General features: G+C 46.2%; 1 protein-coding gene across 1 annotated transcript in view; it reads left to right on the top strand.

The window, feature by feature from the left end:
• Nucleotides 1-23,540, top strand: part of pcnx2 (pecanex 2) — a 946,160-nt gene that overhangs the window by 16,395 nt on the left and 906,225 nt on the right. Inside the window, exons 2-5 of the mRNA XM_085996657.1 lie at nt 586-803; nt 9,364-9,481; nt 13,717-13,756; nt 16,155-16,253. Coding sequence (XP_085852783.1) covers nt 586-803; nt 9,364-9,481; nt 13,717-13,756; nt 16,155-16,253 — 475 coding nt within the window. The remainder of the gene's footprint in view (nt 1-585; nt 804-9,363; nt 9,482-13,716; nt 13,757-16,154; nt 16,254-23,540) is intronic.

Consider the following 23,540-nt stretch of genomic DNA (forward strand, 5'->3'; position numbering starts at 1 on the left):
TTTTAAACTCAGGGAAATACAAGCCAAGTTTATGCAACCTGTCCTCATAGTGTAACCCTTTATAAGTCTTGGTATGATTCTGCTGCACCCCCTCAAAGACCAATATAGCCATCCTGAGGTGCGGTGCCCAGAACTGAATGCAGTACTCCAGATGGGGCCTGACCAAGGCGCTGTACAACTTTTGCAAGGGGAGCCCTGGCTTAATATATATTTCCCCCCTCCCTTGTAATATTGACATCAACATGGTCAGATTTTCATGGGGGAGGCCTAGTAAAGTTTTGGATATCTGGACTGAAGACAAAGTGATGAGAGCAAGGTATTGTTGTGGAGAGACGAGTTAAAGCTCAATAAGCAAAATACTGCGGATGCTGGAAATCGGAAACAAAAACAGAAAATGCTGGAAACACTCAGCAGGTCGGGCAGCCCCTGTGGAGGGAGACACAGAGTAAACGTATCGAGTGTGAGACCCCTTCCTCAGTTTAATTTGCAGGTTTTCAACCCCATGAGAAGAACGCGTTTTATGTATCAATGAACTTTTAAGTTACAACTAATCTCTTAAAATCCGTTTTTCTGATCTGTTTGCAGGCTGCATCTCCCAGCAAAATCGCACTTGGGATTTACTGTAGTATGGTAGCTCTCCTTTTTACTGTGATAAAGACGATTAATTATCGGCTGCACGTTATGTTTGAAGAAGGAGAAATAATATGTCAAAATGCTCAGACTGCAGCTTCCACAAGGGATAGGGCCGGATCTGGAGCAATGGACGATAATGAACCAGAACCAATGCCTTCCGTTAGTCCTGGGTAAGAGAGCACAAATACGTAGTATTCCTTAACCAATTGTAAAGAATTGTTCCTGTATACTGTCCAGATCAGGAACCTTCATTCATTTTGTTTGTAGTGTCAGCCATGGCTCAGTTGGTCGCTCTCTCGCCTGAGTCAGAAGGTCGTGGGTTCAAGTCCCACTCCAGAGATTTGAGCCCATAATCCAGGCTGACGCTCTAGTGCAGTACTGAGGGAGTGCTGCACTGTCGGAGGTGCCGTCTTTTGGATGAGATAATAAACCGTCTGCCCTCTCGGGTGAAAGTAAAAGATCCCATGGCACTATTGGAAGAAGAACAGGGAAGTTCTCTCCAGTGTCGCAGCTAATATTTAGCCTGCAATCAACATCACTGAAACAGATGATCTGGTCATTATCACATTGCTGTTTCTGGGAGCTTGCTGTGTGCAAATTGGCTGCCATGTTTCCTACATTACAACAGTGAATACACTTCAAAAAGTACTTCATTGGCTGTAAAACGCTTTGGGACGTCCTGAGATCGTGAAAGGTGCTATAGAAATATAAATCTGTCTTTCTTCGGGAGGGGGGTGGGCATGAGGCTTTTGTTTTTTCCGATTTCAGCGCTCCTCCCCTGAAACTGCTGGCTGACTAACGTCGGACTCCATCGGTGCCAGTTTCTGGTACTTTGCTCCAAGAGGTCTTTCTTAATGAGTGACCCTAGGGCGTTGAGCGCCAGCCAGTTATTTATGGAGAGGGACAAGGGTAATGATCAGCATTCGGCAACCCTGGCTGATTTTCTCTTTTTCGCTCCGTGTGGGCACCAATATCAGTTGATGCCCAACCATTATCCTGTTTTGGATCACCTAACTCAGCAGAGACTGGGAATTGAACAGAGGAACTTAGGAACAGGAGGAGGCCATTCAGCCCCTCGAGCCTATTCTGCCATTCAGTTAAATCATGGCTAATCTGTATCTTAACTCCATCTATTCGCCTTGGTTCCATATCCCTCAATACCCTTACCCAACAAAAATTTATCAATCTCAGTTTTGAATATTTCAATTGACCCCCAGCCTCAACAGCATCTTGGGAAGAGAGTTCCAGATTTCCACTACCCTTTGTGTGAAGAAGTGCTTCCTGACATCACTCCTGAATGGCCTGGCTCTAATTTTAAGATTATGTCCCCTTGTTCTTGACTCCCCGCCAGGGGAAAAAGTTTCTCACTACCCTATCTCCCCGAAAGGCTGTGGATGCTAGGGGTCAATTAAAATTTCCAGACTGAGATCAGTAGACTTTTGTTGGATATGAGTATCAAGGGATATGGAGCAAAGGCAGGGAAATGGAGTTGAGGTACAAAACAGCCATGATCTAATTGAATGGTGGAACAGGCTCAAGGGGCTGAATGGTCGTCTCCTGTTCCTATTTTCTAAATGTGTCCATGTGGTTTTTTTTAAATTATGAAAAATGTGATCAGTCAGTCATCCAAGATAAAGGCAAGCTTCAGTGACTGGGCTGAGGGAATTCCCTTGAAGTGCGGTCCCTCCTTTCATTGGTGTCCTTCTCAAGCCAGTTGTGAACCGTCTGTTACTCAGATTGGTAGTGATGGTGATTGTGGAGATCCATTTGAGCAAGGTCATCACTCAAAGGAAGATCTATTACAGTGAGAGGTAACAATGTATGACCAAAAACATGATAGACCCGTAAAGCCTTGGGTTTGGTCTCCAGTCTGTGCTGACAGCTGATCTCAGCTGCGGAGTGACTAGGGGCTCCAACTGGCCAGCACCATTGGCCAGGGCTCATGAGTCTGTTGGTTGTCTGAAAGTAAGAACTTGCATTTATGAAACACCTTTCACGACCTCAGGACGTCCCAAGGCGCTCCACAGCCAATTAAGTACTTTTGAAGTGCAGTCACTGGTGTAATGTAGGTAATTGAGTGACTCTAGCTATGAGTGCACGTCGGTTGATGGCAGGAAGGGGCTCTGCTGTGATGCCTCTATGGATGAATAGCCCAATGGCGGGTCACTGTTAAGCTCACATATGTTTAATGGCTGATTGAGTGAGGGTGCAGGTGGAACTAGACCCAGGAGGAGAGGCGAGGAGAGAATTGGGATGTGATGGGGGTAGGGGGAGAGGAGAAGCCATAAAGAAACCTTTAAAGAAGTTTCTCCTGAATTTCTTGGTGGATTTATTAGTGATTATCTTATATTTATGACTCCCTACAGATACATGACTCTAGCATCTCTTTCTGTTGCTGACTGGTCTGTGCTGGCCATGCAAACAGTGTCAGGCGGTTAGCACGGGCAAATCTGATCACACAATCCATGCGGATTGGCCACCCGTTATAAACCCAGCCCGAATTTCCTTCCCATTGCCTTAAGTAGAAAGGAAAATCAGACAGAATGTATAATGGGCGGCCACTGGCAAAAGTGAAAACCCGCCCCACACTGTAGCCATGTTTGATTCTGTCAGGTTGTTCACTGGGGAAAAATATTTAATTAAAATCAGTTCACAGATTTTATCTAAAGTTCAGAGTGCGTCACTGAATCCCCAATTTAATTTAATTATTTTTTGAAGTGTGTCCTTGAGAAAAACAAACAGAAAGCAGAGCAGGCCAGCAAGCAAAGGAGAGAAAAAAATACAGGTTTACAGCAAATCAAGTCGTAACACAGCTGTGGAGCCGTAGAGGAAGAACTTTTCAGTAAAACAACATCAGAAGAGGTGAGAGTGAGTGTGTCTGGCAATGACTTCATAAAAGGAGAAGACTTTGAGACAGAGGAGAGTATGCTGGGAGAGAGAAAGGGCTCGCTTCTGAGAACAATGCACTAAGCATCGCTTAGCAGCAATAGGTAGTGGCAAGAGCTCCACTCATAGATTCAGGAGCAGTGCCCTGGGAGAACAATTCACTTCTAAGTACATGGTGACTGTTTAAATTATTTCTTCAATGCATGTGGATGGAATATTGATTTTTTATTTGTGGTGGATACTGGCACTTTATGACTCCTGGAGTCATGCACTGTATTCACATGCAGACCCAATCATGACAGCCTTTTAAACTCTCCTCCCTCTCGCACCAACACTTTGTCAGTTATGTAATCTTTGCTACAGCTATTTATTGATAATTACTGTTATATAATTTTTAAAAATGAACATGTCACCCACTGTTTTCAGCTAGTGCAAACTGTACACATCAGACAGCCCAGCTAAATCCACAGTGAACTCCCCAACTGCCATTGATATCCTACTGCAATAAATCCACATCACGGGGCACACCTTTCACCAGGGGACTGCTCACAGAATAAAAGGCCTTATTTTGTCTTAATTAATTAAAGTATAATTTAAATTACTTTGTTTATATCTCGCATTTGAGACATAAGATTCTGAGGGGGATTGACAGGGTAGATGCTGAGAGATTGTTTCCCCAGGCTGGAGTGTCTAGAACTAGGGGGCATAGTCTCAGGATAAGGGGTCGGCCATTTGAGACTGCGATGAGGAGAAATTTCTTCACTCAGAGGGTTGTGAATCTTTGGAATTCTCTACCCCAAAGAGCTGTGGAAGCTCAGTCGTTAAGTATATTCAAGGCTGAGATAGATAAGATTTTTGGACTCTAGGGGAATCAAGGGATATGGAGATCCGGCATGAAAGTGGAGTTGAGGTCGAAGATCAGTTATGATCCTATTGAATGGCAGAGCTGGCTCGAGGGGCCGTATGGCCTACTCCTGCTCCAATTTCTTATGTTCTTATTAACTCATTTTGCTCATTTTACACTAGAGATAACTGGGATTTGGTGATATACAGAATAGTAAGCCTACAGTGATTACTCCAGGATCCCTCTTTTTTTCCCAACATAGATTTCTGTATCATTGATAAACTCTTACCGGCACTCCTGCTTGGAATTCATTGGCTTTATGGGAAATGTCATAATAAAAGATTAAATGAATGGGTAAAAAAACAACTGCCTTACGTCAAGTTCAATCACTGTTGCAGGGCAGAGAGAGAGAGAAATACAGGGAGGTAAAATTTCCACTGGGTCGGCTACTGGTGCACACCGGGAGCGCAAAATCGGGAAACCGCACAATCCTATTCCAAGATTTTCTGTCCACTGAGTTAGTGGATGCAGAATCATGGGCTGGGAGTGTGCCAGCAGTTGGCATAGCAGAATCATTACCCCCCATAGGGTAAAATATCATTTGCAAATGACTGGTTAATAGAAGGCAGTCTTATCAGATATTTAATGAGAGTCTAAATGGGTAGAGTAGCAAAGGGATCTGGGGTACAGATACGCAAATCACTCAAAGTAGCGATGCAGGTTAATAAGGCCATAAGAATGTAAACAAAGCACTGGGGTTCATTTCTAGAAAAATAGAATTGAAAAGCAGAGAAGTTATGTTAAACTTGTGTCGAACCTTGGTTAGACCACATTTGGAGTATTGTGTACAATTCTGGTCTCCATATAAAAAGGATATAGAAACAGTGGAGAAGGTGCAAAAAAGATATACAAGGATGATACCAGAACTGAGAGATTATAACTACAGTATAAGGAAAGACTGAACAGACTGGGGCTGTTTTCTCTAGAAAAGAGAAGCCTGAGGGGTGACCTTTAAAATTATGAAAGGGTTTCTTGAGCAGTATGTAACTGAACCGACCAGGGGGCAAGCAACCTTAGATCTGGTCCTGTGTAACGAGACAGGATTAATTAAAAATGTCCTAGTAAAGGATCCCCTTGGAATGAGTGACCATAACATGGTTGAATTCCATATTCAATTAGAGGGTGAGAAGGTTGGATCTCAAACAAGCATGCTAAGCTTGAATAAAGGAGACTATGAAGGTATGAGAGTGGAATTGAGTAGAGTGGATTGGGAAAATAGATTAAAGGGTAAGACGATACATGATCAGTGGTGTACATTTAAGGAGTTATTTTACAACTTCCAAAAAATATATATTCCACTGAGAAGAAAAGGGTGTAAAAGAAAAGACAGCCATCCGTGGCTAAGTAAAGAAATCAAGGATAGTATTCGACTAAAAACAAGGGCATATAAGGTAGCCAAATCTAGTGGGAGGATAGAGGATTGGGAAAACTTTAAAAGACAGCAAAAAATAACAAAAAGATTGATTAAGAAAGGGAAGATAGATTATGAAAGTAAATTAGCAAAAAATATAAAAACAGATAGTAAGAGTTTTTATAGTTATATAAAAAGAAAAAGGGTGGCTGAAGTAAATGTTGGTCCCTTAGAGGATGAGACCGGGAAATTAATGGTGGGAAATATGGAGATGGCAAAAACACTGAATGAATATTTTACATCAGTCTTTACAGTAGAAGACACTAAGAATATCCCAACACTGGACAAACAGGGGGCTAAAGGGGGGGAGGAGCTAAACACGATCAAAATCACTAAGGAAGTGGTACTCGGTAAAATAATGGGACTCAAGGCGGATAAATCACCTGGACCTGATGGCTTACATCCTAGGGTCTTGAGGGAAGTGGCGGTAGGGATTGTGGATGCATTGGTAATAATTTTCCAAAACTCCCTGGACTCGGCAAAGGTCCCGGCAGACTGGAAAACTGCTAATGTAACACCCTTATTTAAAAAGGGCAGTAGACAGAAGGCTGGAAACTATAGACCGGTTAGCCTAACATCTGTGGTAGGTAAAATTTTGGAGTCCATTATTAAGGAGACAGTAACAGGACATTTGGATAATCATAATTTAATAGGACAAAGTCAGCATGGTTTTATGAAGGGGAAGTCATGTTTGACAAATTTGCTGGAGTTCTTTGAGGAAGTAACGTATAGGGTGGATAAAGGGCAACCAGTGGACGTAGTGTATTTAGACTTCCAAAAGGCATTTGACAAGGTGCCTCACAAAAGATTATTGCTTAAGATAAAAAATCACGGGATTGGGGGTAATATTCTGGCATGGATAGAGGATTGGCTATCTAACAGAAGGCAGAGAGTTGGGATAAATGGTTCATTCTCAGACTGGCAATCAGTAACTAGTGATGTTCCGCAGGGGTCAGTGCTGGGTCCCCAACTCTTTACAATCTATATTAACGATTTGGAGGAGGGGACCGAGTGTAACATATCAAAGTTTGCAGATGATACTAAGATGGGAGGGAAAGTAGTGAGTGAGGAGGACATAAAAAACCTGCAAGGGGACATCGACAGGCTAAGTAAGTGGGCAGAGATTTGGCAGATGGAATACAATACTGGAAAGTGTGAGGTTATGCACTTTGGCAGGAAAAATCGTAGAGCAAGTTATTATCTTAATGGCAAGAAACTGGAAAGTACTGAAGTACAAAGGGATCTGGGGGTCCTGGTGCACGAAACTCAAAAGGTTAGTATGCAGGTGCAGCAAGTGATTAAGAAGGCCAATGGAATGTTGGCTTTCATTGCTACGGGGATAGAATATAAAAATAGGGAGGTATTGCTTCAGTTGTACAAGGTATTGGTGAGACCGCACCTGGAATACTGCGTACAGTTTTGGTGTCCATACTTAAGAAAGGACATACTTGCTCTCGAGTCAGTACAAAGAAGGTTCACTCGGTTAATCCCGGGGATGAGGGGATGGACATATGAGGAGAGGTTGAGTAGATTGGGACTCTACTCATTGGAGTTCAGAAGAATGAGAGGCGATCTTATTGAAACATATAAGATTGTGAAGGGGTTGGATCGGGTGGATGCGGGGAAGATGTTCCCGATGATGGGTGAAACTAGAACTAGGGGGCATAGTCTTAGAATAAGGGGCTGCTCTTTCAAAACTGAGATGAGGAGGAACTACTTCACTCAGAGGGTGGTAGGTCCATGGAATATGCTGCCCCAAAAAGCTGTAGAAGCTACATCATTACATAAATTTAAAACAGAAATAGACAGTTTCCTAGAAGTAAAGGGAATTAAGGGTTACGGGGAGCGGGCAGGAATTTGGACATGAGTCTAGGTTCGGATCGGTCATGGCCCTGTGGGTAGCGGAGCGGGCCCAGGGGCCGTGTAGCCTGATCCTGCTCCTATTTCGTGTGTCTAATTCTGTTAAATTCAGGAGATGGTTCTGTGATAGTGGATTGGTGGTTAGGATCAGATCAGCCATGATCTTATTGAATGGCGGAGCAGGCTCGAGGGGCCGATTGGCCTACTCCTGCTCCTATTTCCTATGTTCTTATGTTCTTATGTTTGATAGGCAGACATAGAGAAGATGTTTCCACTTGTGGGGGAGACCAGAACTAGGGGCCATAAATATAAGGCAGTCACTAATAAATCCAGAAAATGCTGGAAATACTCAGCAGGTCAGGCAGCACCTGTGGAGAGAGAAACAGAGTTAATGTTTCAGGTCGATAACCCTTCGTCAGAACTGGAAAAAACTGGAGATGGAACAGGTTTTTAAGCAAGTGCAAGGGTGGGGAAAGGGGGGAGGGAGAAAGTCCCTGCACTTGCTTAAAAACCTGTTCCATCTCCAGTTTTTTCCAGTTCTGACGAAGGGTTATCGACCTGAAACATTAACTCTGTTTCTCTCTCCACAGATGCTGCCTGACCTGCTGAGTATTTCCAGCATCCGCAGTATTTTGCTTTTATACTAATAAATCCAATAAGGAATTCAGGAGAAACTTCTTTACCCAGAGAGTGATGAGAATGTGGAACTCGCAACCATGGGGAGTAGTTGAGGTGAATAGTACAGATGCATTTAAGAGGAAGCTGGATAAACAGATGAATAGAAGGATATGTTGATGGATGAGATGAAGAGGGGTGGGAGGAGGCTTGTGTGGCGCATAAACACCGGCATGGACCAGTTGGGCTGAATGGCCTGTTTTTGTGCTGTAGGCTGTATGCAATCCAAGTAACAAAGTACTGTGCACAATGTAGGGACAAAGCCATCAATGTCTCCCTGCATCATTTTCAAACCCTGCAGTACTCCTGAAATTGAAGCAGTAGCTCACCAGTAGCATCTCTGATTAGGATATATGGGCAGCTATTTTCAAAGTAAATTGATGATTTCAAAGAGAGATAAGTGTAGAATTATCAATTTACATAAGAAATCTATCCTCGCTGTAGCTTGGTTCATTAATATATTCTGTGAACATCCTTTAGGGATGGAGCAGTTCAAATCTGAAAGAGTACAAGTTACTTTACATACACATACTTTATGCAGAAAAATATTCAGCTTCATTATGGTGTCTTCAGTGCACAGTGTTCATGAAATCTTACAGCCCAGAAGGAGGCCTGTACTGGCTCTTTGAAAGAGCTATCCAATTCGTCCCACTCCCCTGCTCTTTCCTCTTAGCCCTGCAAAATTTTCCTTTTCAAGTATTTATCCAATTGCCTTTTGAGAGCTATTATTTGAATCTGCTTCCACTGCCCTTTCAGGCAGTGCCTTCCAGATCATAACAAATCGTTAATATGAATAACATTGGTGTAACCAATTATGTCAATGTAATTCAGCACTTGCGTCTTTCCTAGGTTGTGATGGGTTGATGAGACGTATTGTAACTGCAAAATCCTGCCGAAGCCCTAGCTTATGTTGTCACAAGTCTTACTGGTAAATGTTTTGATGTGTGGCTGTTTTTGTGGCTTGCTTTTTCTGATTGAATGTATCTCGTTGAAGTCGCAGGAATCGTGTGCAGGATATTCAATTGACCGAGTTCAGCAGGGGTAGTTCAACACCACCAGCCCACCACAGTTCCTGGCAGTCCATGCTGGATCCTGGGGTCAGTGACGACTCCGTAAGTACCTTGATGACCCAGCACAGTTTGTAGAATGAATGATTTTGCCCGATGTAACAGCAGTGATTGTGGCGATTTTTATGCTGACACATTTTCATGCAATATTTGCTGTCTGCGTATATGCCGACCAGCCATGTTTAACACAGATGCGCTGTCGTTGGTGTCAGCCGTGGCTCAGTGGGTAGCACTCTCGCCTCTGAGTCAGAAGATGGTGGCTACAACTCCCACTCCAGAGATTTGAGCACATAATCCAGGCTGACTCCCAGTGCAGTACTGAGGGAGTGCAGCACTGTCGGGCGTGCCGTCTTTCAGATGAGATGTTAAGCCGAGGCCCTGACTGCCCTCATTGGCTCCAGGTCTGGCAACGCCTCGATTTTAAAATTCTCATCCACTGGCTGGCCTCCCATCTTCCACCCTCATAAACTTGACTTCATCCAAACTCTGCTGTCCGTATCCTAACTCGCACCTAGTCCCGTTCACCCATCACCCCTGTGCTCGCTGACCTACATTGGCTCCCAGTCCGGCAATGGTTGGATTTTAAAATTCTCATCCTTGTTTTCAAATCCCTCTATGACCTCGCCCCTCCCTATCTCTGTAATCTCCTCCAGCCCTATAACTATCCGAGATCTCTGCGCTCCTCCAATTCTAGCCTTTTGCACGTCCCCTAATTTAATCACTCCACCATTGCCGGTCTTGCTTTCAGCTACCTAGGCCCTAAACTCTGAAATTCCCTCCCTAAAATTCTCCGCCTCTTTACCTTTTTCTCCTCCTTTAAGACACTCCTTAAAACCTACCTCTTTGACCAAGCTTTTGGCCACCTATCCTAATATCTCCTTATATAGCTCGGGATACTGCTCCTGCGGAGCACCTTGGGACGTTTTACAGTAAACTCTCATTTAAACGGCACCTAATTATCTGGAATTCGCTAATAACCTGCAAAATTCAGCAGTAGGTTCAGGAACCCAAAGATAAGTTTTACTGTATATTTGTGGCTGTGTAACTGGGGTTCTTGTACCTTTTGCCGTGTAACCATGGCTCCTGCACCTCTGGTTGTGTAACCGGGTCCCCTGTACCTGTGGCCTTGTAACCGGGTCCCCTGTTCCTGTGGCTGTGTAACAGGGGCTCCTGTACCTGTGGCCGTGTAACCGGGGCTCCTGTACCTGTGGCTGTGTAGCAGGGGATCCTGTACCTGTGGCCGTGTAACAGGGGCTCCTGTACCTGTGGCTGTGTAACAGGGGCTCCTGTACCTGTGGCTGTGTAACAGGGGCTCCAGTACCTGTGGCTGTGTAACAGGGACTCCTGGATCTGTGGCCGTGTAATCGCGGCTCCAGTACCTGTGGCTGTGTAACAGGGGCTCCTGTACCTGTGGCTGTGTAACAGGGGCTCCTGTACCTGTGGCTGTGTAACAGGGGCTCCTGTACCTGTGGCCGTGTAACCGGGTCCCCTGTATCTGTGGCCGTGTAATCGCGGCTCCTGCACCTGTGGCCGTGTAACAGGGGCTCCTGTACCTGTGGCCGTGTAACAGGGGCTCCTGTACCTGTGGCCGTGTAACAGGGGCTCCTGTACCTGTGGCCATGTAACCGGGGCTCCAGCACTTGTGGCCGTGTAACAGGGGCTCCAGTACCTGTGGCTGTGTAACCGGGGCTCCAGCACTTGTGGCCATGTAACCGGGGTTCCTGCACCTGTGGCTATGTAACCGCGGCTTCTGTATCTGTGGCCGTGTAACAGGGGCTCCTGTATCTGTGGCCGTGTAACCGGGGCTCCAGCACTTGTGGCCATGTAACCGGGGTTCCTGCACCTGTGGCTATGTAACGGGGCTCTCGTACCTTGGTAGGTATACCTCTTCGTTGTCCGGAATTTTTAATCAACCGGCGCCATCCCAGTCCCGTAGGTGCCGGATATGAAAGAGTTTACTGTACTATGTTAAAAGCGCTATACAAATGCAAGTTGTCGTTTTAATTGCACAAATTCTAATTATAAAATAAAGTCATCCATCACAAGATAATCGTCTGTAGGCGTGCACTCACTCAGGGCTTCCCTGAAAGTTTTTCTTTTAAAAACTTAAAAGTAGCTGTCTTTATGATGTGCTCCTTTAACAAATACCCGTTAACGTCTGGTTATTGAGAAGGTAATACGGAGAGCATTGCACAGCCAGGAACTAGTGCATGGGTCTGAAACTGACAGAAATGGTATTGAGCCTGCCCATGGTATGAAGGGGTTTGATAGGGTAGACGTAGAGAAGATGTTTCCAGGAGAGACCAGAACTAGGGGCCATAAATATAAGATAGCCACTAATAAATCCAGTAGGGAATTCTGGAGAAATTAGGAGGGAAAAGTAAGTTAAAATTCGGAGAGAAAATAATACCAGGTGTAGATTTTCCCTCATTAATTTCTCAATTGGTAAAATATGTATAGATCTTTCAAAAATGTTCTGTTTATTTAAAAATCATTGAGAGGGCAATTTCCAATGTGGAATAATGGCTCACTATCTGCTGTGATATGTTCCGCGCTCTGTTTGAAGAATTGAAGGAGCCGAGTGGCAGGTGAAGATCATATCCCAATATCTATTTTAATTTGCAGTGTCCATTGAAGCATAACTGGCAGCTCGCACCCTCGCCAGTCAGACAATTGTGGGCTTTAGTCCTGAGCCTGCCTGTCTCATCAAAGTTACTGCATTAATGAAATAGAGCAGAGCGTGCACGGGGCTCGGTCAAAAAATCCATTGATTTCTCATTCACAAATCAGCTCTTGGTCACTCAATGGCACTCTCATTGGTCACCTAGAAGGAGCGTACACAGAGCCATGGGGACTGTGCGTGTATATGTGTGTATTTGTATGTGTGTATGTGTATGAGAGAGCGAGTGGAAGAACATGTAAAATGCTTTGGCTAAAAATAATTGTTCTGACAATGTTGTTTATGAATGTTCGCACTTAATTCTAATTCAGAATGATGATGTAGGGACCCTTTTGTGAACAATTAAGAGTTCCATAACTGTAACCCTACCTGCCTACAGATTGGTAAATGTATGGAGATTGCCATTCAAAGTGGCTAATGCTTTGTCAATCAACTTTTGAAAAAACTGCTGTTGAAAGTTGCTGTCAAGTTAGAGGAATTAAGCCAGCACCACCCTTGTAAGATACTCTGGCTTGCTTTTGTCTATATTTCTATTCTTAAAAAAATCAATTTTTTGTTTGAACAGTGATTGCTTATGATGCCGTCCGAGAAACTAGCTGAAAGGATTTGACGTGCAGGCAGTTAAATCAGTTTACATAGCTGAAATGGCAATAATTGAAAGCAATGGATTCATAATAGTATCTCCAATTACACTCACTCCTCGGGTTAGGCTCTGTAACTCCTCCAAAACTCATTTATTGAATGTGAATATGTCTAAATAAACAAGTAGAATCAAACGCTAGCATGTTAATTTTAATAGGAGTTGATTTTTTAATTTAAGTAGACGGATGATGGTGAAGTGAATAGTACAAATACCTCTTCAGTTTAGCATGATCTTCATTGATCTGATGGTGGTTTTAAGATTGAGTTTGGAGAAGATTTGTGTACAACTCAAACAGGAGCAATCTTCTCAGACTGGTTTAAAAAAGATTGGACGATGTCACACCCAACCCAGTACTGTGGATTGAACATAAGAATTAGGAGTAGGAGTAGGCCATACGGTCCTTCGAGCCGCCATTCAATAAGATCATGGCTAATCTTCGACCTCAACTCCACTTTCCCGTCCGATCCCCATATCCCTTGATTCCCCGAGAGTCCAAAAATCTTATCTATCTCAGCCTTGAATACACTCAACGCTTCAGCATCCACAGCCCTTTGGGGTAAAGAATTCCAAAGATTCACAACCCTCTGAGTGAAGAAATTCCTCCTCATCTCAGTCTTAAATGGCTGACCCCTTTTCCTGAGACTGTGCCCCCTAGTTCTAGACTCTCCAGCCAGGGGAAACAACCTCTCAGCATCTACCCTGTCAATCCCCCACAGAATCATACATGTTTCCATGAGATCACCTCTTATTCTTCTAAACTCTAGAGAGTCTTGGCCCAATCTACTCAATCTCTCCTCAAAGGCCAACCCTCTCATCCAAGGGATCAGCAGTATTGTAATTCCAAGATTTGTTTTTTTTTAATAAACATTGGCAGGTGTTTCAACTACACTATGAAAGTTGTTTTTAAAAAAAAATTGTTCCCAATGTTGTACTGAAGTCTTTGCTTCTTCCCAATAGGATCTACCAACAAATCCTAAAGATGCAGAAGCACTCAAAGGTATTTGAACATTCCCTTCTACTGTTTTTTTATCCCCCTCTTCCCTCCTGTCCTGAAAGTGTGAGATAGCTTCCCTCCTGTGTCTTGCCCCAGGTGCTCTAGAATTCCACAGACCTGCTAAACTTAGTGTGGGTTATGGAGTCTGCTTCGGAACATTACTCTGATTCAATCCTCTTGGAGCCACTTGACGCCTAAGAGATCCCCACTTATCTCTTGCCCCCCCCCCCCCCCACTCCACATTAGATAACTGACGAGGGCAGTTTGAATCCGCCCCAGGCATACAGCAGGTGCCAGGAGCTCCTCGTGAGCAACACTTCTCATCATAAAGTGTGTGAGTGCATTGAAGGCGAGTGCTGAGGTAGCTCAAGGCAAAGTGGTTTTGGAAGAGGAGTCCAAAGGGCTGAAGAATTGGCTGCCAACAGTGGCTAAAAAGGGCAGGGAACAAGCGTAAGCAGAGGAACGGAAGGCTGTTTGGCTCGATTTACTAAAGCGCACGGAGCAAAGCTGGGGAGGCATTTTAAATCTAGGATTTTGAAATGGCTCCAGTGGGATTTGGGGAGCCGGTGGAGTTAGAACGGATGGTGTGATGGGTGGATGGATGGGAATTTCTGCAGGAGACAACCCAGTTGTGAAGGTGGGGAAGCTGACCAGGAGAGCATTCAAGGAATCCATCCTCAAGACCATGGATGAGGCAGGGGTGTAAGAAGTCAGTGCTCCAGAGGTGGATGAGGCAGTCTTGGCAACAGACTGGATGTGAAGTTGGAAGCAACAGCTGAGGATTGAACAAGATGGCAAAATGGTGCACCTGTGCACAGCATGAGCAGTCCATAAGGGAGACTAGAGCTGGAACCAGAGGGACGTTAACTACTGATGGGGACCGAGCACTATGGCTTTAGACTTGCTGACTTTGAGCTGAAGGAGGTTTTGACTCATCCTGGATTTTACAAAGTATTTATAGGACAGAAACAGGCCATTCGGACCAACTGGCCTATGCCGGCGTTTATGCTCCACATGAGCCTCCTCCCACCCTACTTCATCTCACCCGATTAACATATCTCTCTATTCCTCTCTCCCTTGTGTACTTACCAAGCTTCCCCTTAAATACATCTATGCTATCCGCCTCAACCACTCCCTGTGGTAGTGAGATCCACATTCTCACCACTCACTGGGTAAAGAAGGTTCTCATTTTGTGTTCTGGTTGGGAGTGGTGAGGATCAAAAGTAGAGGTAAGGTGCTGAGCAGATCAGTGTAGGCCTGGATATTGGTATGAATGAGAAGTTGTCGGAAAGGGCGCTGATCGTGGAGATGGGGGATAATTTATTTCAGGAGGTGAGAGAAGAAAGCTGGTTGAGGGAGGAAGGAGATGTATATGGTGAAAGAGATTGGAGGAGGACCTGTTGGTGATTGTGACGCTACACCAAACCCGCGACCTCTACCACCTAGAAGGACAAAGGCAGCAGGCGCATGGGAACACCACCACCTCCAAGTTCCCCTCCAAGTCACACACCATCCTGACTTAGAAGTATATCGCCGTTCCTTAATCGTTGCTGGGTCAAAATTCTGGAACTCCCTACCTAACAGCACTGTGGGAGTACCTTCACCACATGGACTGCAGCAGTTCAAGAAGGCGGCTTAGCACCACCTTCTCAAGGGCAACTAGGGATGGGCAATAAAAGCTGGCCTTGCCAGTGATGCCAACATCCAGAGATTGAATAAAAAAAAACAAAATGTGTCCTTTCTGACACACAAAGACCATGAGGTTTTACCAAAAATCCTGTGGAAAAACCTATAGCTCCAGGCTTGGTTGAAGGGGAGATTACACAAATAACATTGATCCCGTGGTGTCAAGGCAATGTGACTAGATATCGGAGTTATATTGAACAAATACCGTATCGACAATTGGGATCACAGAATCACAGAAACCCCACAGTGCAGATAGAGGCCATTTCGGCCCATCGAGCCTGCACCGACACATATCCCACCCTATCCCCGTAACCCCACGTATTTAATCCCCCTAACACTAAGGGTCAATTTATCATAGCCAATCAACCTAACCTGCACATCTTTGGACTGTGGGAGGAAACTGGAGCACCCGGAGGAAACCCACGCAAACACGGGGAGAATGTGCAAACTCCACACAGACAGTCACCCGAGGCCGGATTCGAACCCGGGTCCCTGGCGCTGTGAGGCAACAGTGCTAACCACTATGCCACCGTGCCGCCCACAATGTTTAATGTTACTAGTGTGCAAGATATATCTGTAGGGAACTGGAACAAAAATACAATGTACTGTACTTCAAATCAAAATTTTATTTTGATGTCATTTGTTTGGAGAGGAGTAACTGTTGAATATAATACTCTTAATGCATTATTAATACTGATGATCTTGCATATTCCAGAGAAAGACTTCAGACGACTCATTGCAGCTCAGGAAAGTAATGTCCTCCCACTTGAACCAACATACAGAGCTCTGTTAATGTTAGGGAGAGAAAGAGAAGGTAAATACTCTCAACTCTACCCCTTCCTGTCTCCGCTGATGACCAATGTGATAGAGCTTTAAGAGGGGAAGCAAAACAGGCATGATTGACCCAGTATGCAGTAGCCCATCTCTTTGAAATCTGCTTGTTCTTGTCTTATCCCCAATACATCCTATCACCCATCCCAATAAAAATTCAATTCTTTTTGTGCCAGACTTATCTTAAACTGCTTTCCAATGTGAACTTTATTTATAAATGTAAGATTGTCATCTCTTCATCATAATAGTTTCTAAGGAATATGGGAATACGTACAATATTTGAAATTGGATTATTACACGTCAGTGTTCTTTAATTTAAAAAAAGGAGGTATACATTTTATTTTGCTAGATCGCTACAACCAGCCCCATGGCTTGGATTTAAAATCATTGCAATCTGTTGTGGTAAAATATAAATTGTGTTGATTGCAGATCTTGTCCTGAACAATGCAGCACCCCTGATGCCCTATGATTCTCCAGTTTGTTTCCGTCAGTCGGTTTCTCAAAGCGCAGAACCCAACAGACAAGAACGGCGTGAATTAGACACCTTAGAAGAACCGCCTTCATTCCTTTCCCCATCTGCTCTGCCGTGTCAGTCAGCTGTTCGTCCGCTTGGTGCGACGGGACGGTTAGATGGTTCTGAAAACACGAAGCACCATGTTTCACCTCGGATTTGTGCTGTGTCGGTGAGCGCAGACCCAGCTGATTCCGAGGCATCTGCAACTGAGACAGGGGATACATTCAGTTCTCCAGAGCGACAGGCGTCTGAAGAACAGTTCAGTGCTAAATTAAACCGGGACCATCAGTGTCCTAATGTGTCAGAGACTGAATGCAATGTGTTAGTGACTAATGCAGGTAACGCTGAGCCAGGACCATTGTGCAACATGAATATTGTTGCTGGTGAAAATACATCCTGCGGGAAATGTTCCAACCACAGTAGGGAAAGCCCTGGGAATATTGCTAGTCACGCTGAATGTGGGGAGCAGCAGCCCCCAAGTGAACCAGGTACCAACCCTGCAATAATCAGAATGACAGATCCAAGAGCAGAAGAGGATGATCTGAATGAACCTGATCGTGAAGGGGTTCCAACTAACATCTCTGCTTTGGTGACACCTGCAGAACACAAGGAAGTAGAACTCTACCTTGATAAAGATTCCAGCACACATTCGGTTTGGAGTTTGGAGCCTAGGACTAATCAAAATAATTCAGTTCAAGATCCTAATGGGACACCGAGTTTGCCAAATATGCAAGATCCAGATTTATTAGACATTCCAGTTATTGCACTGGAGCTGCCTGAAGCTGGGAGAAGGAGCATCGACACTATTAATAATGCTAACTTAATATCCTCGTCATTTTTGTGCGTTAATGTGAGTAAAGGGATACAGATACCAGGAGCTGATAAGTCCGTAACAAAAACAGATCTTGCTGTCAGACCAAAGTCTTCCAGTTTCCTTAAACAGGCTCTGTCTACTCACCAGTATGATAAGCGGAAATCAAGGAAACAAGTAAATGTTGGTGCTGACTCCACTCTTTGTGCTGGCAGTGAGTACTGGGCTACTACAGCAGTCCCTAAGGACAATAAAAGTGAAGATGAGGACACGAGCGACCATACAAGTCTGAGCAGCACTTCGAGTCTGCAGTCTCATCATAATCTTTCAATAGACACCTCTTCCAGTACTAATTCACAGTCCTGCTCTTCCCCAGATCACACGTACCACAACTGCCAAAATCTACACCGACCAACCAACCCGAGAGCTGTGTCAGACTCCTTCTTGAAAGTTGTGCATTGCCTTATAGAAAACCAGAGGCAGCGCGAGCAGCAGGCTGTGGCCGATTGCTCCCTGCAAACACACATCAGGGTCCTTAGTGCGGACGGCGGAGCAGATGTAGTCTTGAGCAGGACATCCAGAGGGAGCACCAGCGATCAGGGAAGAACGTTAACCACTTCAAAGTCAGACCTAGAGGCTAAAGAAGGGCAAATCCCAAACGAGTCAAACTTTATAGAATTCATATCCTTACTGGAGTCAATTAATAGCTCAAGAATGAATGCGGCAGGCTGGACGAGTGAATGTCGCGAGGAAGGTGCCATGGGTGGAGGTACGATTTATGTCACGTTAGGGTGTCTTTGTCGTACGGTTTTGTAAATTAAAATAACTCGCCAATATGTATTTTCTTTTGTGTTATTGCCATATAGATGTGGTGGAACGCCCATCTATATCTTATTAAAAAGCTTACGCTTACCTACAAAACCTTACTACCTGTTACGTTTTTTTTGTCACACTTTTGTGTTAACGTTTCCATTGTAAATTCCTAAATCCGCATCTGCAATGGAAACTGCCCGTCACCGTGTCATCTGGCCAACGTGTGGTGTTGTATTATCTTTTCCCCCAGAAATCATTCAAATCTGCTTCACGAAATTACTCAGTAACTGAAATTTCTAATGTCTCAAATAAGGATTTAAACAGCATTTAGAAATAACACTTTTCACAATAACATGATTAAATTTATCCAGTGAATGATCTTTTATTTTTATTAAGTATTTGTTTGAAAGCTCAGCCTTTTCCAGAAGCCTGGGCTTGGATTTGATATTTTTGCACAGAGCTGAATTCAGATTGTGCCATCTGAGCACGTGTACCCAGTTTCCCAGGATACATCAGTAGCATTAAGTAGCTGAAATACTGATATAATTTTTTTCTTCAGCTTATAAAGTTTCTGCTTAGTTATTTTTCAAAATTATTTGAAGAATGGCTAGAGGACAAATTTCAATTTATTCAGTTAAACTTTGTTTTTAAATAAAAATAGTGATCCTGTTTTTAAACAGTGTGTATGTCGGTGAAAAAAAGTATTGATTATGCACCTGCTTGTAGTTTTTTTTGTATTCTGTAAACTTCTGAAAGTGCATTAAGCTGAGAGACAGCGAGTGAGAGACTGTCTTTCCTTGTTCCAAAAAATAGCTGAAGTTTGAAGCAAACTGCTTCTAATTACCACTTGAGTGTCACCTGTGATATGATGATAGAAAATGGAAAGTCAATGGAAAGTAAAGTAAGTCGGGCGTAAAACTGGCAGCGATCTGATCCCGCCAGCTTTCTGCCGAATGGGCCAGGTTAAAATTACCTGCGCTCTCTTCCCATTTTCTCTCTCTTTCCTTCTCCTGAAAATGGACTATCTGCTGCACTCATGCTTGGGAGCGGGGGGAATGGTTTTATGGTGGCTGCTGGGAATTGTAATCCTGGTGGCCACTGATATTCTGCAAATTCTACCCAGTGGTCTGGCAGGGGCAGGGTGTTCGATGGTTAGCGGCCTTGTAGGGTGTGTGCTGCTGCTTTGAAGAAGCCAGGATTATGGGCAGGTTTGTGATTTTTTTCTTAGTGTATTATGTGATAAACTTTTAGAGAGTGATAGTGAGGTGGGTGAAGAACGTGTTGTATTTTGCGCATTTTCACAACACCTTTCTCATGTTCAAAGTTGGTCTGTAGTTTTTATAACTTGGCTGCATCCCTTCAGAACTGAACTGTGATTTATTGTATACTGTATCCTGCCCAGGTGTAACAGTGAACCGTGAATCATAGTAAATTTCCTGGAGAGCATGTGGGAAGTAACACCCTGTCAGACAAATGGATACAGGCTAAATATACTTGGCAGATTTATATACAGGTGAAGTAATAACAACAGCAACAACTTGCATTTATATAGCACTTTTAACGTAGCAAAACATCCCAAGGCTCTTCACAGGAGTATAATCAGACAAAATTTGACACCGTACCACATAAGATATTCGGACAGATGCTTGGTCAAAGAGGTAGGGTTTAAGGAGCGTCTTAAAGGAGGAAAGGGAGGTAGAGAGACGGAGAGGTTTAGGGAGGAAGTCCAGAGCTTAGAGCCTCGGACCTGAAGGCACGGCCGCCAATGGTGGAGTAAGAGGTCAGAATTGGAGGAGCGCAGAGATCTCGGAGGGTTTGGAGCAGGTTACAGTGATAGGGAGGGGCGATGCCATGGAGGGATTTGAAAACAAGGTTGAGAGTTTTAAAATTGAGGTGTTGCTGGACCGGGAGCCAATGTAGGTCAGCGAGCACAGGGGTGATGGGTGAACGGGATTTGGTGCGAGTTAGGACATGGGCAGCAGAGTTTTGACTGAACACAAGGGTGCAAGTTGGGATGCCGGCCGGGAGAGCAATGGAATAGTCGAGTCTGGAGGTAACAAAAGCATGGATGAGGAGTTCAGCAGCAGATGAGCTGCTCGTATAGAATATACAGAAGAAAAAAGATATAAGATAATACAACAGGGTAACTAGACTTACACAATATGTGAGATGGTCTGACTGAAAGCAAAAAATGGCAAAATCTAAAAATTTCTTGCAGTTTTTTTCAACATATTCTTGGAAAAACAGTCGCTGGTGGTAAGTTATGGAGCCCCTATTGTCATGTATTGGTGGTGAGGTGAATAGTTACTCAGAAGGTGTCTTTTCTTCGATGTAAAATCAACCACAACACTTGCATTTATATAGCACCTTCAATATAGAGAAACGTCCTAAAGCGTTTACAGAGGCTTATTCCCAAAATAGTGCCGTGGGATCTTATACATCCACCTAAGAGAGCTTGGTTTAATGTCTCATCCGAAAGACGGCACCTCCAACAGTGCAGCGCTCCCTCAGTACTGCACTGGAGTGTCAGCCTAGATTTTGTGCTCAAGTCTCTGGAGTGGGACTTGAACCTATGACCTTCTGACTCAGAGGCTACCGAATGAGCCATGGCTGACACCCTGCTGAAACACAATTTGATCCGTGTGGCTGGAAGTGAATTAGTATATGGCACACCCCTTTGCACCCCATTCATTGGAACTCTGAACCAGTGACATATTCTCCGTTAAACTTTTCCAAGGAACCACTTGGACAATATCTTAAGCGGACTCAACTCAAACAAGTGTCTCCTTGGATTCTTATTCATTTTTTCTTCACAGAAAGCATTGGGGAATGAGTTATGTTTAAGCATCATATTTTAAAACAAAGTGAAGTTGCACAGGTTTTAAGCTACAATAATAAGGATTTTTGAGGTTGCGTATTGAAGCGAGACAAACCAGTTTGTGGATTGTCACGTCTCCCTGTCTGCTTCAAACTGATACATGAGGGTCGACTGTCTCGTCCCAGCCCCATTATCCAGGAGGGCCTCATTATCCAGAGAGGCCCCATTATCCAGGAGGGCCCCATTGTCCAGAGTGGCCCCATTGTCCAGAGTGGCCCCATTGGTCCAGAGTGGCCCCATTGGTCCAGAGTGGGCCCCCCATTGGTCCAGAGTGGGCCCCCCATTGGTCCAGAGTGGGCCCCCCATTGGTCCAGAGTGGGCCCCCCATTGGTCCAGAGTGGGCCCCCCATTGGTCCAGAGTGGGCCCCCCATTGGTCCAGAGTGGGCCCCCCATTGGTCCAGAGTGGGCCCCCCATTGGTCCAGAGTGGGCCCCCCATTGGTCCAGAGTGGGCCCCCCATTGGTCCAGAGTGGGCCCCCCATTGGTCCAGAGTGGGCCCCCCATTGGTCCAGAGTGGGCCCCCCATTGGTCCAGAGTGGGCCCCCCATTGGTCCAGAGTGGGCCCCCCATTGGTCCAGAGTGGGCCCCCCATTGGTCCAGAGTGGGCCCCCCATTGGTCCAGAGTGGGCCCCCCATTGGTCCAGAGTGGGCCCCCCATTGGTCCAGAGTGGGCCCCCCATTGGTCCAGAGTGGGCCCCCCATTGGTCCAGAGTGGGCCCCCCATTGGTCCAGAGTGGGCCCCCCATTGGTCCAGAGTGGGCCCCCCATTGGTCCAGAGTGGGCCCCCCATTGGTCCAGAGTGGGCCCCCCATTGGTCCAGAGTGGGCCCCCCATTGGTCCAGAGTGGGCCCCCCATTGGTCCAGAGTGGGCCCCCCATTGGTCCAGAGTGGGCCCCCCATTGGTCCAGAGTGGGCCCCCCATTGGTCCAGAGTGGGCCCCCCATTGGTCCAGAGTGGGCCCCCCATTGGTCCAGAGTGGGCCCCCCATTGGTCCAGAGTGGGCCCCCCATTGGTCCAGAGTGGGCCCCCCATTGGTCCAGAGTGGGCCCCCCATTGGTCCAGAGTGGGCCCCCCATTGGTCCAGAGTGGGCCCCCCATTGGTCCAGAGTGGGCCCCCCATTGGTCCAGAGTGGGCCCCCCATTGGTCCAGAGTGGGCCCCCCATTGGTCCAGAGTGGGCCCCCCATTGGTCCAGAGTGGGCCCCCCATTGGTCCAGAGTGGGCCCCCCATTGGTCCAGAGTGGGCCCCCCATTGGTCCAGAGTGGGCCCCCCATTGGTCCAGAGTGGGCCCCCCATTGGTCCAGAGTGGGCCCCCCATTGGTCCAGAGTGGGCCCCCCATTGGTCCAGAGTGGGCCCCCCATTGGTCCAGAGTGGGCCCCCCATTGGTCCAGAGTGGGCCCCCCATTGGTCCAGAGTGGGCCCCCCATTGGTCCAGAGTGGGCCCCCCATTGGTCCAGAGTGGGCCCCCCATTGGTCCAGAGTGGGCCCCCCATTGGTCCAGAGTGGGCCCCCCATTGGTCCAGAGTGGGCCCCCCATTGGTCCAGAGTGGGCCCCCCATTGGTCCAGAGTGGGCCCCCCATTGGTCCAGAGTGGGCCCCCCATTGGTCCAGAGTGGGCCCCCCATTGGTCCAGAGTGGGCCCCCCATTGGTCCAGAGTGGGCCCCCCATTGGTCCAGAGTGGGCCCCCCATTGGTCCAGAGTGGGCCCCCCCATTGGTCCAGAGTGGGCCCCCCATTGGTCCAGAGTGGGCCCCCCATTGGTCCAGAGTGGGCCCCCCATTGGTCCAGAGTGGGCCCCCCATTGGTCCAGAGTGGGCCCCCCATTGGTCCAGAGTGGGCCCCCCATTGGTCCAGAGTGGGCCCCCCATTGGTCCAGAGTGGGCCCCCCATTGGTCCAGAGTGGGCCCCCCATTGGTCCAGAGTGGGCCCCCCATTGGTCCAGAGTGGGCCCCCCATTGGTCCAGAGTGGGCCCCCCATTGGTCCAGAGTGGGCCCCCCATTGGTCCAGAGTGGGCCCCCCATTGGTCCAGAGTGGGCCCCCCATTGGTCCAGAGTGGGCCCCCCATTGGTCCAGAGTGGGCCCCCCATTGGTCCAGAGTGGGCCCCCCATTGGTCCAGAGTGGGCCCCCCATTGGTCCAGAGTGGGCCCCCCATTGGTCCAGAGTGGGCCCCCCATTGGTCCAGAGTGGGCCCCCCATTGGTCCAGAGTGGGCCCCCCATTGGTCCAGAGTGGGCCCCCCATTGGTCCAGAGT

The sequence above is a fragment of the Somniosus microcephalus genome, chromosome 9 (assembly GCF_052327205.1).
Source record: "Somniosus microcephalus isolate GS21.2 chromosome 9, FLI_Smic_1.0, whole genome shotgun sequence".
Taxonomy (NCBI): Eukaryota; Metazoa; Chordata; class Chondrichthyes; order Squaliformes; family Somniosidae; genus Somniosus; species Somniosus microcephalus.